Consider the following 19549-nt stretch of genomic DNA (forward strand, 5'->3'; position numbering starts at 1 on the left):
GTGTTCTGTCAGCATCCATGACATTGTGCCAGACTAACTTGTCAGCGTGAGAGCAGAGTAAAATCTTAGACCTGACCCAGCTGTTGTCATACCTCTCACTCCAGGATTCAGACACAAGTACTTGGATAAGAGCTGCTATCTAAGACAGAGAGTGTTGCTACCCAGGGCAGTTCTCAGATCTCCCATCAAGAAAGAACCTATATTTCACCTGCAAGGAGTGGAGTACATGGATATTCTCCAGCTGTAACTTGCTCAAGAGGACCTCTGCTTTCAAGATTTCACCTCATGCTCTTCCTGGGCAAAAGTCAGAGGCGAGTGGAGGGTACTAGGACCAGGATGTTTCTGCTCAGTTAGGGGACTCAGTCTCAGGAACAATCTTTGCTCCAGAGCTCCCCGTTGGGCTGGCCGAGACTTTGTCAGATCAGTAGGCTTTCCATGCGCAATGCAACTCCTCTTGTTTTGATCTTTCCCAGATGTTTCCCCAAGAAACTGTACTCCCAACTCCATCTCAGTGTCGGCTTCCCAGCAAAGCCAACTGATATGCCTGTGTCTGGTCACAGACACTGAAACGAAACATTCTTCTTCCTCTGAGAATGAGTTTGTCTTCGCCAACAATTTATTTAACACAGGTTTGCTGTGGGAATTGCACAAGCCAATGGCATTTCGGATAATGCCTCTTAAGAAAATAATACAGAAATAACAGGCTCCACATCCGTGATAGATTAATCCCTCTATTGTTCCAGGCAAGGGAAGATGAAAGGAAAAAAAGCCCAAATTTAGTTGAGATGCACCTTTATACAAGTTGGTGAGAGAGAAGGGGCGAAGAGTATTTAGCCAACTGAGAGCTGCTTCCAGGCGTCAGTGCAAAAGTAAAAGTCCCTCGTTGCTACAGCTTGTTGCTAGGGAACGCGTGCACTGGGGTTGACAGGCTGGCAGATGCCCCCACCGGGGGGCCGCTGCTTGGCTTTCACCACTGCTGGTAGAGCTGCCTTTACCATGGCAGGAGGCAATCACCCCAACGTCTTTGGAGAACTATTTAGATCAGCAAAATGTCGTCTAGCCCCAACAGAACAATCCCTGAGAGCCCTCATGAAGTCTTATTCTTTACAGTCAAAATGTCCCTTTGCCAAAGTTATTTCTTCATATGTTTTTTATCAATAAGCTCCCAGCGGGGCCCCTCAGCAGCTGAGTTACTGACTTCTGAGAACAGATGCCATGATGGCATCCTCACACAATACACTTCATTCTTATATCAAAACAACTTTTTTTTCTTTTGTCTTTGTCATAATAAGCAGATAAAATGAACTTCACTTAAGTCATAAACAAGCAGATTTGAAATCATATCAAACCAATACACAACAAAGAATACCCCATATGAATTAGCTCACGTATGTTAACATCTCATATGCATGCCCACGTTCACACAACATGCCTGGACATATTAAGTCCCAGCTTAGCTTCAGGTTGGAACTTCCACTGAATCAAAAATGTTCAATATAGCCTTGTGTTCTTAAAATGGTTATGTTAGGATATATTAGGTTCATGAAGTGCTCATTTAAGTTTAAGGATTAACATGTATGATAGATGGGGCATCTGGGTGGCTCAGTCCGTTTAGCTGCTGCCTTCAGCTTGGGTCATGATCCCAGGGTCCTGGGATCCAGCCCCACATTGGGCTCCCCTCCTCCGTGGAGAGTCTGTTTCTCCCTCTTCCTCTGCCCCTCCCCCCACTCATGTGCTCTCTCTCTCTCTTTCTCTCAAATAAATAAAATCTTAAAAAAAAAACCATGTATGATAGATACATTTATGTAAGACTAGAAAGTTGGTCTTAAATTTAGGAATTTATAGTGAATTGATATTTGCTGTATTTCAATAAATCTAAGATGCCACTAATTATAAGCATGTTATTATTCTGAGATCATTAAAAAAAAAAAAAAGAAAAGCATCACCAATGAATCTATAACACAATGCCAAGATGCCTGCTATTGTAAGGCAAATTCCGATTTTGATGACATTAAAATGTGAAAAAATGTGCATCTTTGACCAAACCAAAAGCAGTGACCTTGGAATTCCTGGTCTCAGATTATTTGTGTGTTTCTAATACCTGAAGGAAGAGTCTTCAGCTCCTGAAATATTTTATATGACATATGATCATTCTCAAAGAGGTAAATATTTAAGTTAAATGGTTAATAAACAAATAGTGGATAACAATCAAGTGATTTCTTTAAAAGCTTCAAGCTTAATAAGCATATAAAAGTGGGTTTACATTATGAATGTGGTATATAATAGAATATTGAACATTTAATACAACAGGGGGCATTTTTTTAAAATTCAGAAACCTGAAAGTTAATTAAATCCTCCTTCTGACTCCTAAGATATACCTTTTCTAATACTGGAATTGGAGTGGAATTAAGATATCAGTGAGTCTAGGGCGCCTAGGTGGCTCAGTTGGTTAAGTGACTGCCTTCGGCTCAGGTCATGATCCTAGAGTCCCGGGATCGAGTCCCGCATCGGGCTCCCTGCTCAGTGGGGAGTCTGCTTCTCACTCTGACCCTCTTCCCTCTCGTGCTCTCTATCTCTCATTCTCTCTCTCTCAAATAAATAAATACAATCTTTTAAAAAAAAAGATATCAGTGAGTCTAGTCCCTTCATTTTCCTGAAGATAACCATGAAGCCCAGGAAGTGAGGTGTGTTTCCTTACAGAAATAAGTTTAACAGTGACTGACGGCACAGAAGTAAAGCCTTCTGCTGATGAGCTCCCCACCACCTTACCCCAGCCGACTCCAGGCAGTCAGACTTGCACTGGATAAGCCCTCCTAAGGCCATTCAGAGAGAGACGCTCTCCCTCCCTCAGCACAAGGACAAGGTTGTCTCTTTATTGCCATAAATAATGGAGAAGCAAAAAAATCCAGTACGCCCAGATCTTAAAACATGAGAAGGAATGCCTTCCTCCTACATTTTTTTTTTTTTAAGTTATGACCCTACTAGGAGACTCCTGTGCTCTCACCAGTTGAGGGAAGTGGGGATGAGATATGACTGTTCAAGACGGAGCATCTGTGGATTAACATCCTGCAGCAGCCTTCCCTTTTCCACAGTATATCCCCAGGAAGAGCCAATGCTGATGGGGTCATTGTAGAGCAGGAGACAGAACAAGAGTCAGGGGACAAACTTCAACTCCCACCCTCTACTCCCAAACCTCTGGTTCATGAGCACTTACAGAGACGAAATGTGGCCATGCCTCAGGAACAGCAAAGAAACTAAAAGGAGTTTGGTAAAGTTTGTTTCACCTTCTGGACAGATAGGAAAGAAAATTTTGAGGTTGTCTTGAAACATTTCTCCTTCTCTCCTTTAGTTCCTCAAAATCAGTTTAGACTCTTCTGGCAGCATGAGCCACCTTCCAGACCACCCTCGCCCCTCTGCCTTGAGGTCAGTTGATTTTGCAGAAGGAAGAGACACCACCAAGAGAACAAGCTAGCAGCAGACTTCTGGTTTTCCCTCTTTCTTAAAGTGGGATCGACAATTTTATTTATTTATTTTTAAAAATTTTTTAAGCAGGCTCCACACTCAGCTTGGAGCTCAGCGTGGGGATTGACCTCATGACCCTGAGATTAAGACCTGAGCTAAGATCAAGGGTCAGATGCTTAACTGACTGAGCCCCCCAGGAACCCCCATATCAACAATTTTAAAAAGAAATGTCATTGCAAAGAAACATCAAGAACTAGATCTTATGGGATCAAAATGGCATAGGTTGAATTAAAAATGAAAAGAGAAATTTAGAGAATAGATAAAAAGGGAAAAGATGAGGTCATCAGCAACAGACTGACCTTTTTTTTTTTTTTACTTCTTTTTAAATTGCTCTATCTCGAACAGCAAAATGCTGGGTTACTGAGTTTACTGATTCATCAAAAATACCCTTTTTATGACACAGCGCTAAGCACACCACAGATGATTATTAAACATTTATCGAATGCTTATGATGGGCCAGGTACTCAATGGCTTCTCATATAAATTTTCTCATTTAATTTCATCCCCTCAACAACTCTGTGAAGTACTACCATTCCTATATCATGGACAAGGAAACGGGCATAGAAAAAAAAATTTTTTTAAGATTTTATTTATTTATTTGAGAGAGAGAATGAGAGATAGAGAGCACGAGAGGGAAGAGGGTCAGAGGGAGAAGCAGACTCCCTGCTGAGCAGGGAGCCTGATGCGGGACTCGATCCCGGGACTCCAGGATCATGACCTGAGCTGAAGGCAGTCGCTTAACCGACTGAGCCCCCCAGGCGCCCTAGAAAAAAGTTTTTAAAGCTTTTATTTATTTATTTGACAGAGAGAGAGAACACAAGTAGGGAGAACACAAGGGGGGAGTGAGAGAGAGAGAAGCAGGCTCCCCGCTGAGCAGGGAGCCCAGATGCGGGCCTTGATCCCAGGACTCCAGGATCATGACCTGAGCCAAAGGCAGACACTTAATAACTGAGCCACCCAGGTGCCCAGGGGCATAGAACATTTTAAGAAACCGTTCACCACACCTATACCTGGCAATTTCAGGTCACTCTTCACAATGCTCTATTAAAAAAATCAGGTCAGGGCACTTGGTGGCTCAGTCGGTTGAGCATCAGACTCTTGGTTTAGGCTCAGGTCATGATCTCATGGGTTGTGGGATTGAGCCCAGCCTTAGGCTCCAGGCTCAGTCCGGGGTCTGCTTGAACATTCTCTCCCTCTGCCCCTCCCCCCACTCATGTGCACTCTCTCTCTCTCAAATAATATATCTTTTTTTAAAAAATCAAGTCAGTATGGTTTTTCTCATGTTTGCAGTGAAAAGGAGGAAACAAAAAAGATGTCCAGTCATATCTAAATTACAAACCCTGCACCTAGAAGCAAAATTTCAAATTCACAGGGTTCTCATCAAATGCAGTCCACTCTAAATAGGCTTTACCCTGGGCTTCCCCAAAACAGTAAGCTCAGTAATGTCATCCAAATTTGTAATGACTAAAAATGAGCCTGTTTTGTTGGATGTATGAGAAGGTGAATAAATTATGCTGTTTTTCCTCTCCCAGTTTCCACAATTGAAATAGGCCGAGGAGTACAGCAAATCAAAGATAAAAATATTACCCTTTTGATGGATGTGGCATAAATGTGTGGTGACCACAGTCTTCCTAATACCTAGTATCAGAATCAGATTGATTCTCCCCGCTTCAGCCCCACCCCACTCCCTGATATGCGTGGGGAGGCCAAGGGGGAACAGAGTCGGCCCTTGTTGGGCTCATGGCACGGAGAACAGAATGAAGAGCTCTCAGCAAGCGGGCAAACCCCAAAGACAAAGGAAAAGAGAAAGGAGATGAGTAAAGTCTCCTCTGAGGGGATGGAGGGAGGACAGGAGTAATATGCTGATTATTGCCCCTCCTGGTGGAAGCATGCAGAACACACACACACACACACACACACACACACACACACACACACACACACACAGAGGGTTTCAGGCACTTCACTCTGTGATCATTTTATTCATAACAATCAGTAGGGAATGAAAAGTGAAATGACAGAGTCCTGCTGTGGGTCAAGTCCACGTTTTAAGAGGGGAACTCTTGTCACTTGCATTAGATGTATAAGAAAGACAAATATATGTATAGCCATGTAAACGATACAGACAGAAAAAATAAAATGCTCACCAGTGACTTGGGATTTAATTAAATAATAGCTACTGGTTAAATTACATCTCTGAACAAAGGAAAGCTACCGCTGACTCACTCCGCTGCAGCAATGACTCTGCAGGTAGGGAGCCCACGCGTTCAGCTAGGAAGAGGTGGGAGGAGGCCAGGAAAGAGGCGGGTGGGGACGAAGCGGCTTCAGTGTTGGACACTTATAAATTGGTACTCAAAGAGGAGAGGGTAAAAGTCCAAGTTTAAAAATGACTCGGGGGCACCTGAATGGCTCAGCTGTTAAGCGTCTACCTTCGGCTCAGGTCAGGATCCCGTGGTCCTGGGATCGAGCCCCGCATCGGGCGCCCTGCTCCGTGGGAAGCCTGCTTCACCCTCTCCCACTCCCCCTGCTTGTGTTCCCTCTCTCGCTGTGTCTCTGTCAAATAAATAAATAAATAAATAAATAAATAAATAAATAAATAAATAAAATGACTCAGTTGTTCCCCAAAGGCTTTTCTTCTCTCCTCCCACTGTGGGAAGTTAGGTGCAGTGCTCAGGGGACAACTGCAATCTGGAGGAGGCACAGTGAAGCCTGGGGAGGCTCCTCAATTATGGGGAAGATGGGTGGAAGAGCCCAATTCTCCCTTTGGAATCACCCCTCCCAAGGTCTAGTGGTAAGGCCCATCAGAATTTCATATGAAAATACTGGATAGATAAATCACTTCTGTTGTTTCTTAGTTCTTTAGCAATCAAATTAAGTATTTAATCTTGCAGCTTTGGCCTCCCAATAACTCATAAAACACTTGCCGTGCTCCTCACTGATCACTAGAGATACCTGGACCAGCAGACAACGTTCCCCTTGGGGTCATTTCGCGTCAAAGGCGCAGGTGGAACTCCAGCCCTGGATTGATGCCATTGCTCTTGGCTCAAGCTCCTCACTTGAAATGAGACACAAAGCACTCTATATATAGCTATATAGATATATTTATATTTATATAAAGACTATAGATAGAGAGATAGACAGATACACCCTATCTATACTATACATATATACTGTATATGTATATATACATTGAAGAACAGTGAAGAACAGTGAAGAACAAAACATGGAGGGCCCCTGATGTCCTGGTGTGTATAGCCTAGAGGACCCTTCTTACTTTCATCCATCCAGATCTTACTCATTCTTTCTTTGGAGAGAGAGAGCAAAAGAGCCCATGTGTGAGTGGGGGTGGGGGGAGGGGCAGAGGGAGAGAGTCTTAAGCACACTCCACACTGAGCCAGGAGTCTGTGGCAGGGCTGGATCCCACGACCCTGAGATCATGACCTGAGCCAAAATCAAGTCACTCCCTTAACCAACTGAGCCACCCAGGTGCACAAATCTCACGCATTCTTAAAAGTCCTCACTGGAACCATCCCCAAGCCGCTGCATTCCACGGACCTCTCCTTTCTTTGATTCCCAAATAATCAACTGCCTTTACTCTCTGCATTCCACCTATTCTAAGTTCTTGAACCAAACCATCTAAAGGCCCCAGGCCCCCTAGAAGCAAAACATCCATAAACAAATACTGGAGGCTGAATCCTTCTTCTCATACTGTCAGGAATTTTAACCTGGTATAATTAACATAGCATTTATAGTGTCCATAAGTGCCTTTGGGGGCGGGGAGAGAGGAGAGAGATCTAAGAATTGCCTAAAATTATATGCAAAATTGTATGTGTGTGCTGTTTCTGGAAGAACCATGCAAAGCTTTCATAGAATTCTCAAAGGGATACTGAAGCCAAAAAAAGTTAAGCTCCTCTGTTTTGCAAGGTTTTAAGTAATTATGTCACTTTTTCAATCATTGCAATCAGCCTGGGCAACCGTTCTACTTCAGCTCTTGTTTCTAATAACAAAAAAATGTCATTTTCAGAAACATGTTTTTTTTTCCTTTTTAAGTGCTATTAAAAAACTTAAATGTAAAGTCCAATGGAGGTTATGATAAAGATTTTTACCTATTTTAATATGTAAATTGCCCAAGGGCTTAAGCCAGCTTGCTATCATTTTACACTAAATAGTGAAGAAAACTTGTGCACCTAAATAGAATGAGTGGTAATTAATTCCCACAGGCTACAACGAGAATCATAACCATTAGCTTAAAAATGAAGCTGAAAATTATTGAAATATGTGTCTAATAGAACTCCTTCGTCACTCTCCATTTCTGTCATTTGAGCCTGAACCTTACATGAAGACCACTAGGAAAAGACTTCAAATTTCCAGAAGAAGGTGGAACTCAAAAAAAGTCAAATTCTCAGTCCTACAGCTAACCATTCCTAAATATATTTTATACTCTAGTTGGCTTTGGGGTAACAGAAACAGCTGTAGCAGCTATACACATTGGAGGGGCTCAATAAATATTTAAAACAATGAATGAATACTTGTCCTCTTTGATCACAGCTGTAAAAACCTAGGTAAAGAAGGAAGAGGGAAAAAAAACGTTCAGTTTTATGATTACCTTTTGGGCATTTTCTATTGTGTGTGTAATCAGAATGTGTAGGGAGAAATACTATATTTGGAAAGTTAAATAAGATCTTTGTAATCCAAACCCTTCCAGGAGAAAGGATGCCTACACCTTTAAAGAGAGAGAGGAAATGATTCTAAAATCAAAGTTCCTGAAGAAAAAACTCTACAGAAACAGTGCATAATGATAATAATAATAATAGGGGCACCTAGGTGGCTCAGTCGGTTAAGAGTCTGCCTTCAGCTCAGGTCATGATCCCAGGGTCCTGGGAGCGAGCCCCGCGTCTGGCTCCCTGCTCGGTGGGGAGTCTGCTTCTCCCTCTCCCTCTGCCTCTCTCCCCCACTTGTGCTCTCCCTCTCAAATAAATAAATAATAGCTTACAGTTCTTAAGAGGTATATGTAAATTAAGAACTCGGATGCAACAAACATTTCCATGTTAACCCTTGCGGCATTCCTTCAATATCAGCACATGACTATCACTATTCTCCTTGTACAGATGAAATAGGATGGGAGGGAATATGCCCCAGACAGACAGAGAGCAGACTCATAACAGAGGGAAAAGTAGAGCCAAGGGATAAATACACATTTACTTCACACAGATATTGGTGCAAATTCCCTCAGAAACATAAAATGCCATGATAATAGATGTCTTGCAAAGTGAGAACTATTAAGAAAAGCCAGTGCAATTTTTCACATTCCAATCTTGGAAACTTTAAATTAAGAAAAAGATAGCTCCTTAGATTCTGTAGCCCAAAATCCTATAAAACATCATTACAGTTGAAAACCCAAGCACTAAAACAGTTTTTCTTCAAATTAAGGCTCTACTAACATATTAACATGCCCAAATATGACAAGGCAGCCAACTACACAGCATTCATAATTAGAAATGGGAAAACTAACGTTCTTCCATTTTTGCACTTTACGACTTCCGGCTTTGTTTACGTTCCAAATCCTCATTTCCTTTGTGATCCCTAGGTAGTCCATATCTTTTAATTTGCGTTGTTCCCTAAATGAAGTACAGGGCATTTCAGGAACAAGAGAGCGGGTTAATCCGGAGCTGCTCCCACCACTTCATGGTTTCCAAAAAGATCTGCTAAATGATATAAGTTCAAGGAAACAGAGGTGTTTAAATAGACTCACCCACTGAATTGATTCAGCAATTCCATTAAAGAAAGGAGGTGAATAGTTAAGCAAAAACACTCCTCTTTCGCTTTCTCTTCCTTTTCCCGGCCATTTATTTTTATGGTTACATCAATTGTGCACATCAGGACTTATAAAGCACAGTAAAAAAGAGAGTCAGTCATAAGCTAAAGGGGGCGGAGGTTTAAAGGTAATATCGGAGAAGCGAAACCAAAAGGTGAAGTTGAGAATTACAGAAACCGAGCAACCTTATATAATAGATCAGGGAGAGCCAAGCATAACAGAAAGAACTAGAGGAAGATGACACGGAGGAGAGATAGTACCTAAGATACTGATGTGCCCCCAGGGTTCTGGGACTAAATGGTGAAGGGTATGTCTAGATAAGCTAGAGAGAGTTCATTGTAAACTTGGAGTTCAGAATATAAGATGACACGAATATAGAAATAAGTGCCTGAGTACCCAAGTCGATGATGAATGCATTTGTAGGCATCCCCGCAGGGGCTTGGAGAATACACTGATTACCTGTGGTTCCCCAGAGGCCTGAAAGAAATAATATGTATTATGGGGCGGGGGGTGGGGTGGGTGGAGGGGGCGGAGTATGCCAGGTACCTTAGTCACCTAGAGTATCAGTGCCATTAACACCTGCCCTGTGACCATCATTACAGGGCTCTCTCTCTCTCCTCTATGCCATAGCTGTTTCTGGGTTCATAATTATCTCCATCTACCTGATCTCAATTTACCTCTCCTGCCATTTAACTGCTTTAGGTCCTTGGGGAAGCAATTATTAAATTCCTATCCCCAAATTGCTAAATGATCCCTCAGGAACCGAGAAAAGTTATCACAGATTCTCTTTATGAGACAAGCAATGCGTTCTGCAGCCCTTGATAGAAATAGGCTCAGGAGAAACCCAACATACCTTGACAATCACCCACAAGTACATTCATTCATTCACTGAATAAAGATCTATTGAGCACCAACCGTATGTTAGGCTTTGTGACACTGGGGGTACAGAGTTGGAAAGTAAGTCTCTCCTCTCAAGGAGATCACCGTCGGGAGGAGAGAGAGGCACACACCAACATTAACAATAAAATAGGTCAATCACTGCTAGGTGGGGACGCAGAACATGTAGGCGGGGCAGGGGAGGGAGGGTAGTGGACAGAGAGAACTGGTAAGACTACAGAGAGAATCCAAACAGGCAGGACAAGGAAAGTATTACCTGGATGTCCCCTAAAGGACGAGTAGAAGTTTGACTGGGTAATAAATAGATGGAGGCCATTGTAGAATGAAACCATACAATTTTAGTTGTAGTGAAAAAGTTAAATTATTACTACCAAATATTATGTAAGAGAAAATTATCATTCCATCATTTTTTCAAAGGTATTCATCTTATTTTTTTGGCATCTATTTTCATATGCTTAAAGTATCATCACGCACAGTTCCTGACACCACAGAGTGGAAGTGGTCCTCTCATTTCAGGGTGCCATAACGAGGTCACTGGACTTCATTACTTCCTTCAGCTGACAGTGTGGCATCACTGCCTCAAGATTCTGCCTGCCTTATAAACACTACATCTTTGCTTTCCTCTCCATCCCTGCCTTGCTTCAGTGCAACAGCTCTAATGTCAATTTTATTCTCTTCTAGTCCTCATGGCTAGAAAAGAAAGAAAAGTGGAACAAGAAGATGACTTCACTTTTGGGTCCGTCATAACTACTTGTATAATACCAGATTTGAGCTCTCTGATTAACACCTTCTTATCCTCTTGGGTCAGCCACCCAGATCAAATTCAAAAGACTTCCTGTGGACACCTGGGTGGCTCAGTTGGTTAAGCATCTGCCTTTGGCTCACGTCATGATTCCACGTCCTGGGATGGAGTCCCGCATCGGGCTCCTTGCTCAGTGGAGAGCCTGCTTCTCCCTCTGCCTGCCACTCCCCCTGCTTGTTCTCTCTTTCTCACATGAGAAAATAAAAAAAATCTTAAAAAAAAAAAACAAAAAAACTAAAACCTTCCTGGTTTCTTTTCCCTCAATCTGTCATCTCACTCGGCACATGAAAGGTATTATCAGGTGGGAGAGCTCAGATTCTTGTAAGTCTGGTCCTCAAATTTTGTGGGGAAATAAAAGACCTTCAATAATTTTTTTTTTTTATGATTACAGTCCCTAAGGATACATGAGCAAAAGTACATGACTACGGGTGTTACATAAAGGTTACAAATTATGTCCAATTGCTAGCAAGATAGCTAGAATTCTACCCCATTCTCTCTTCCTCAAGAAAGCATATTAAAAAAGGATGTCAATTAGGGGCGCCTGGGTGGCTCAGTCAGTTAAGCGTCTGTCTTTGTCTCAGGTCATGATCCCAGGGTCCTGGGATCGAGCCCCACATCGGGATCCCTGCTCGGCGGGAAGCTTGCTTCTCCCTCTCCCACTCCCCCTGCTTGTGTTCCCTCTCTCGCTGTGTCTCTCTCTGTCAAATAAATAAATAGAATCTTTAAAAAAAAAAGGATGTCAATTAAAGTAATTTTATATAATCTTGACTGTACCATAATTAATTTATAGTTTGCTTACTCAAAAACACAGTATTTTATTTTATTTTTATTTAGTGTTTCATCACTTACATATAACACCCATGCTCATCATAACAAGTGCCCTCCTTAATACTCATCACCCATTGGGCGCCTGGGTGGCTCAGTTGGTTAAGCAACTGCCTTCGGCTCAGGTCATGATCCTGGAGTCCTGGGATTGAGTCCCACGTCGGGCTCCCTGCTCAGCAGGGAGTCTGCTTCTCCCTCTGACCCTCTTCCCTCTCGTGCTCTCTATCTCTCATTCTCTCTCTCTCAAATAAATAAATAAAATCTTAAAAAAAAAAAATACTCATCACCCATTTAGCCCATTCCCCACCCACCTCCCTCTATCAACTCTCAGTTTGTTCTCTATCATTAAGACTCTCTTATGGTTTGCTTCCCTTTCTCTCTCTTTTTTTTCCTTTCCATATGTTCATCTGTTTTCTTAAATTCCACATATGAGTGCTATCTTTTGGTATTTATCTTTCTCTGACTGACTTACTTCGCTTAGCATAATACACTCTAGCTCCATCTGTGTCATTGCAAATGGCAAGATTTCCTTCTTTTTGATGGCTGAGTATTATTCCATTGTATATATATATATAGCACCTCTTCTTTATCCATTCATCAGCCAATGGACATTTGGGGTCTTTCCATAGTTAGCTATTGTTGATAGTGCTACAAACATTGTGGTGCATGGATCCCTTCAAATTTGTATTTTTGTGTTCCTTGGGTAAATACATAGTAGTGCGATTGCTGGATCATAGGGTAGTTCTATTTTTAACACTTAACATAACCTCCATACTGTTTTCCAGAGTGGTTGCACCAGTTTTCATTCCCACCAACAGTGTAAGAGGGTTCCCCTTCCTCTGCATCCTCACAAACATCTGTTGTTTCCTGTGTTGTTAATTTTAGCCATTCTGACAGGTGTGAGGTGGTATCTCATCGTGGTTTTGATTTGGATTTCCCTGATGATCGGAGATGTTGAGCATCTTTTCATGTGCCTATTAGCCATCTGTAAGTCTTCTTTGGAAATATGTCTATTCATGTCTTCTGCCCATTTCTTAACTGGATTATTTAAAAACACCAACATTTTAAATATTAATAATATTATCTATTATTAAAGTCATCTCTTCAATGGTTATTCAATGCCAGTCTGCCTGACACCATAGATGGTTGTACTGCCCATACTAGGAGAGAGAATGCTGGTTTGCCTGGCTTTGTTTGCTACATCCTGGTGTCCTTCTAATCCAAATGCTTTAACTGTATGGTATACTGAGTGGAGAGCAGCACATGCTTTATGCCTTGGTCATACAGATGGTGGAATGGCCTCTTGGTTGAATGAGTAAATGAAAGGTAGAATAAGAGATTGACAGAGCGTACAGAGCTAAAGCTTAAAACTCTTAACCATTTCTTGCTCTCATTTGAAAGAAGAGTGGAGAATGAGGTTGTCCAAGAGGAGGAGGAAAAGGGTTTACAAATATTAAGCACTTTAATCCTCAAAATCATTCTATGAAATAGGTACTGTTATTATCTCAAATTACATGCTTATAAAATGCTGGTAACTTAACTGTGAGTACAGGGCTAGCAAACAGGACAGCCTTGACTTCTAGCCTTTTCTGGCACCAAATACCATTCCTGTAAAAGCCTGTCTCCTGGAGGACATTTTTTTTCTCTGTATGAGTCCTCCATTAGGCTCCAGTCTGCCGAGTTATTTTATTCTTAAATGTCTCCAGATCTCTGGCAGGAATCCAAAGAGAAGGAGTCAGCTCATCTCCCATTTTCATTCCTTTTTTTTTTTTTTTAAGATTTATTTATTCCAGCGGGAGAGAGAGAGAGCATGAGGGAACGAATCCTCAAGCAGACTCCCCATTGAGCATGAAGCCCCACGCAGGGCTCAATCCCACAACCCATGAGATCATGACCTGAGCCAAAACCAAGAGTCTGGCACTCAACCCACTGAGCCACCCAGGCACTTCTCATTCACTTTTTGACTGCTCTCACAACTTCACCCAAATCAATAGGCTTATATCCTTCCCACTACAGCTTTCTACTGTTTAACAAGCCTCCAGTAGGCTGAGGTTCCTATCATTAACATTAATAAGTAAAGGGCCGCCTTGGTGCCTCAGTTGGTTAAGCAGTCTACTCTTGATTTCTGTTCGGGTCATCATCTCAGGGTCATGGGATTGAGCCCAACATCTCACTCCAAGCTCAGTGCAGAATCTGCTTGAGATTCTCTCTCTCCCTGTCCCTCTGCCCCTTCCCTGGCTTGCACTCACACACTTACTCTCTCTGTCTCTAAAATTAAAAAAAATAATAATAAGTAATTAGAAACCTAAATAGGTTTATGTTTGTGTCAAGTCTACTAATTTGTTTTATAAAAATAATCAGTATACATGAATATTTTTAGTTGAAAATTTTATTCTATTGTTCTTTATTATAGTTAATATACTATTACTACAATAGGTCAAGAAAAACTTGTAGATGTTAATTTTTACTTATTTGAATTAGAGATAGCTCAATTTCTAAAGTCTTTACAAATTTCTGTTTCAAGTAGCTTTGCTGAATAAAATAACCAACTAAATCTTTAGTGTTTTCATACTGCTAAACAAATAAATATTTAATCAAAATGTCTTCTGTAACCATATAATGTAATTTTTCTAAAAAAGAAAATGTCTGGGATGCCTGGGTGGCTCAGTTGGTTAAGTGTCCATCTCTTGATTTTGGTTCAGGTCATAATCTCAGGGTTGTGAGACTGAACCCCACGTTGGGCTCAATGCTGGGCAGGGAGCCTGCTTGAGATTCTCTCTCTTCCCTCTCCCTTTGTCCCTCCCCCATTCTCTCCCTCTCGAAAAACAAACAAATAAACAAACAAAAAGGAAATGTCCATCTCTTTCTGAGTTGGTAAATACATATTTTTATCATGATTATGTGGCAGTAGAAGTTCTGGACCCTAGAACCAGAATGTAAGGATTTAAAATTAGACTTTGCCCATTTTTTACCAAAAAGGAAAATTACTTGATTTCCCTGAACTTCAATTAAATAGACTAATATTTAAAACAGTGTCTGGTATGCACTAAGTGAGACTTAGCTGTTATTAACCCAAAGGGAGTATTTGCTACAAGCAATCCTTCTAAATTTAATTGGGAATTCTTGTAAAGTAAGAATACCTAATCTACAAATTTCCTCCAACTGTAATGAAATTTTAATGCTAAATTGAACAATAAAGATGATATAACAGTACACTCTGGAGATCTTTAATTAAACATTCTTTGTTTCAATCTTGCAGCTTTCTTTTAGTGTTCTGAGACCATTTTTTTTCTCCTTTCCAGTCTCAACTATTTTCATTGGCCTTTGAAAACTTCATAGGCACAAAGCACTGTGTCTGTAGTGCTTTATGGATAGAATGGCCTTGGCCAAGGTAAACAGGACAGCTTTGAATGCTACCTTTACTTGCTCCAAATATCATTTCTGTGATAGTTTGTTTGTAGTAGAACATTTTTCCTCAGCAAGAGTTTGGAAAGGTTTCTAGAAGTTTTGTAAGGTTACTAAACAGGGATTCAAAGATAAGACAGCAAAGCAAAATCCCAGATATCAATGATGAACCAAAATTCTTAAATTACTTTTGCCTAAATTCAGATTTATACCAAAAGCTAGGTCAAAGCTGGTCTTGCAATTAAGCATAAATAGGAGAAAGAGTGATTTAGTAGGGAGTTAGAACTGACATTGATCCAAGAAGGAATATCTTCTTTAGTGGAGTGGGGCTGTACTGTAAGAGACATGATTATCATGTCATTTAATTCCAAAACATTTATTCCTATGTGGCCAAAGAATGTAATGAAGTTTTTACCTCAATATATAAAAAAGACAAAATATTTACGATTTTAAAGAGTTTGGATTTCAAGTACTGTTATTTAGAAAAATCTATAAAGGGGCACCTAGGTGGCTCAGTTAAGTGTCTGCCTTTGGCTCAGGTCATGATTCCAGGGTCCTGGGATCAAGCCCCACAGCAGGCTCCCTGCTCAGTGGGGAGCCTGCTTCTCCCTCTCCCTCTGCCCCTTCCCCTGCTCATGCTCTCTCTCTCTCTCTAGCTCTGCTCTCTTTCTCTCAAATAAATAAAATCTTTAAAAAAATCTATAAAGAGAAACATAAGAGATGTATCATATTTTAAAATTCTAAGACAGTTGTTTTCAAAGTATGGCATACAATGGACCATGAGAGCAAAAATATTTCAAAAATAATATTAAGGCACCATTTGCCTTTTTCACTGTGTTGACATTTGCATTTTGCAAATTGCATTGCAAAAGCAATGGTATGTAAAACTGTCAGTACCTTAACACAAACCAAAGCAGCAGTACTAAAATGTGTCAATAGTGACTGAATTTTTCACCTCCACTCAATCAAAGAAAAGAAAAGAATAAAAGTAAAAGCCAGCTTACCTCCAGAATGCCTTGATAAAGCAATAAAAATGTTAATTTTATTAAATCTCAACCCTTCAGTACTTTTTCTAGTGTTATGTGTGATGTAATGGGAAGTACACATAAAGCACTTCTACTGTTTACCAAAGGATAATAGTTGTCTCCACGAAAGGTACTTATTTGAGTTACAAACTGAACTAGCTGCTTTTTTCATGGAACATCATTTTTACTTCAAAGAAAAACTGATGGCAAACTATAATATTCATATCTGGGTATTTGGCATTTTTGCAAAAAAAAAGGAAATGTAGGGAGCTTGTGACTTCATGAAAAACAATCAACAAGCTTAATAAATTTCAAGTTTTTCAAGCTAGTATTAAAATTTCAGAAAGTTTTATCTGCCACTATGAGCTTGGCCTCTTTCTAACAGTCAAAGATTTTTCTAGTGAGATTGGTGGTAATATTAATGAATATGATATTTGGTATTATATAACAAAATCAGTTACCATTGGAAGATCTGCATAAATCATTTTCCAAATGACCAATGCATGTTATTACACATACATTTAAAATGGGTGATAGACCAATGATTTTTAATGTAACAGTATTGACCTGGTCTAAAATTACACATGACAACTAACTTCTAAACAATTATCATTTGTCAAATTTTGGCAGAGTAGCAAAGAATAAAGTCTTCCATTATTCAAAAAGGTTATTAAAATACTTTCTCCTCTCCACTTACATATTTCTATGAGGCCATATTTTCTTCATATCCTTCAACCAAAACAACATACCACAACAGAAATAATGCAGGAGCAGATATGAGATTCTAGGTATTTTCTATTAATCCAGGTATTTAAAACATTTGCAAATATGTAAACTTTTTTCTTTTGGAAAATATAATTATTTTTCATAAAAAGTCATTTATTTTAAGATGTAATAAGTTTGTTTCCTTATTTTAATAAATTGATATCTTAAGACTTTCTTAGTTTTAATTTCTAATATGGAATATCAATTAATATAACCTACATTTAAAAAAAAGGTCTGTGTTCCTCAATTTTTATGAGTGAAAAGTGTCCTCTGAGCAAAACTTTTGAAAGTTATTGCCCTATGGTTAAATGTACTTTTTTTTTTTTTTAAGTAGTCTCCATGCCCAGTGTGGAACCCAATGCAGGGCTTGAACTCACAACCCTGAGATCAAGATCTGAGCTGAGATCAAGAGTCAGACACTTGGGGCACCTGGGTGGCTCAGTCGTTAAGCATCTGCCTTCAGCTCAGGTCATGATCCCAGGGTCCTGGGATTGAGCCCAACATCAGGCTCATTGCTCAGGGGGGAGCCTGTTTCTCCTTCTCCTTCTGCCTCTCCCCCTGCTTGTGTTCCCTCTTTTGATGTCTCTCTATCAAATAAATAAATAAAATCTTTAAAAAAAAAAGAGTCAGACACTTAACCAGCGGAGCCACTGAGGCACCCCTGGTTAAATGTATTTCAAGCCAGCAGCCATTGTGACATCAGCACCATGTCAATGATTACCATATAAAGGATTCCATGCAGTTGAACATTTTTTCACAGAGCTCTCCAGTTAGACCACCCCATAAGAAGCTAACCACCCAAGAGTGCCTACTATTGCCTTTGATGTTCTCCATAGGGCATTCTATGATGTTATCAGGAAAGACATCCAACAAATAGTAAGAAAAAGACCATTTCATTCTGATACTGCTTCTTTCTTTGATTTTGGTCAGGTTTCCCATCACCCTACCTCTTGTTTTATTATGAAAGATGTACAAACTTCAAACCAAAAAGGTAAAAGCTGCTGCTGGGCAGATGTGGACTTCTAATCCCTCCAGGGTCAGACAATCTTTAAAAATATTTACCATACATATAAGAACCAGCACCCAAATTCAACTAGACATCCAACTATGACTTCCTATGATTGTGATAAAGAGGTTATCAGTACTGATGAAGAAATGAATCTTATAGCAACAATCCAAGATATTAAAACTGCCCAAATTGAACTCCTCACCCAAATGACTGATATTGTCAGTGTAGTATCCAAAATCCAGGAAAAGACTGATTTTTATCAGAAGCAGTTGGAGGTACTGGAAACCAGAATGAATGTTAATGAAGACAAACGATGCACAATAACTGAAGATATCTTCTCTATGAAAGAAGACATTGATACTTTAAAGAAGAAGGTGACAGAACTGGAAAACCAGAATTCTTGCTCCAGCATACATTGTTTAGAAGTTCTGGAAGGAGAAAGGGATAAAGAGATCATAGAACAACTTCACAAACTCCTACAACCAGAAACTCTGAAGAACACATCGGCTTCTACAGACTATGGACTCTTTTCAATAGAACCAGAAAAAGTGCCTAGTTATCCTGAGGCCACTTATCATCTTGAGGACAAAACAATTTCTCCCAAAATTAGAACTGTGGAAAAAAGTAACCATCAAAATGCATTAAGAAGCTTTAAAAAAGCAAAGTCAAATATTTATGTTTACCCAGACTTTAGTACATGGATCAAGCTAACTTTTGTCCATGGAGGAAAGTGGAGATTTTTCCTCAGTGCTACCGAGTTGGAGGAACTCATCCAGTGGCTTCTTTCCAGGCCAATCACCCCTCCTGAGGAACCACAACTTGTAACCCGGAGATACTGTCCATTCACTAGGCCTATTGCAAGTTTGACCACATTGTGTCTCTCTGTTTTCAACTATATTTACTGTCTTTTTGGTTTCTCAAAAGAGGAAGTAACTCGACTAAAGAGTTATTTTCTGCTTTATTTGACACAAAATAAATGTGAACTGGTTGTTCCGAGCATTGACACGTCTTTGTGGTGGTTGTGAAGTCCTTGGTAGTTTGCTCGCTGTGGGCTCCCTGTCTATGAAGTTTTTATACGTCTCAGGTAAGTTAAGATAGATCATCCCATTGGACAACCGCGATGCATTTTCTGTCAGTATTCTTGTTTTCTTAAAGGCAATTCATAAGGATTCACCCAGTGTCCGTGTCATAGATAATTGGAAGGAAAGAATTAAGGGATCAAGGGAATGAAGAACACATTAGTAGTCCCCACATCAGTTTCCCATGCCCTCTTGTCTTTTTTTTTTTTTTAAGATATTTATTCATCAGCAGGGGGAGCAACAGGCAGAAAGGAAGGCAGACACTGAACCGACTGAGCTACACCCGCCCCCCCCCGCCCGCATCCCCTATGTCCTCTTGTGTTAGGGGCCTTTGTAGATAAGATCTGTGATACCACAGACACACTCCACTAACAAAATTTTAAACAACATACAGTGAAAAAGATA

General features: G+C 40.3%; 1 protein-coding gene across 1 annotated transcript; it reads left to right on the forward strand.

Annotated features, from left to right (window-relative positions):
• The first annotated feature begins 17794 nt into the window (after positions 1-17794).
• CCDC54 (coiled-coil domain containing 54) lies at positions 17795-19090 on the forward strand. Its single transcript, XM_025866298.2, is given in 2 exon segments — positions 17795-18102; positions 18105-19090. Coding segments are annotated over 2 exon segments (1065 nt in total). The 5' UTR covers positions 17795-18023.
• The last annotated feature ends 459 nt before the right edge of the window (positions 19091-19549 follow it).

Source organism: Callorhinus ursinus, unplaced genomic scaffold (assembly GCF_003265705.2).
Source record: "Callorhinus ursinus isolate GAN/ISIS: 27379988/994484 unplaced genomic scaffold, GSC_fseal_2.0 scaffold1, whole genome shotgun sequence".
Classification (NCBI taxonomy): domain Eukaryota; kingdom Metazoa; phylum Chordata; class Mammalia; order Carnivora; family Otariidae; genus Callorhinus; species Callorhinus ursinus.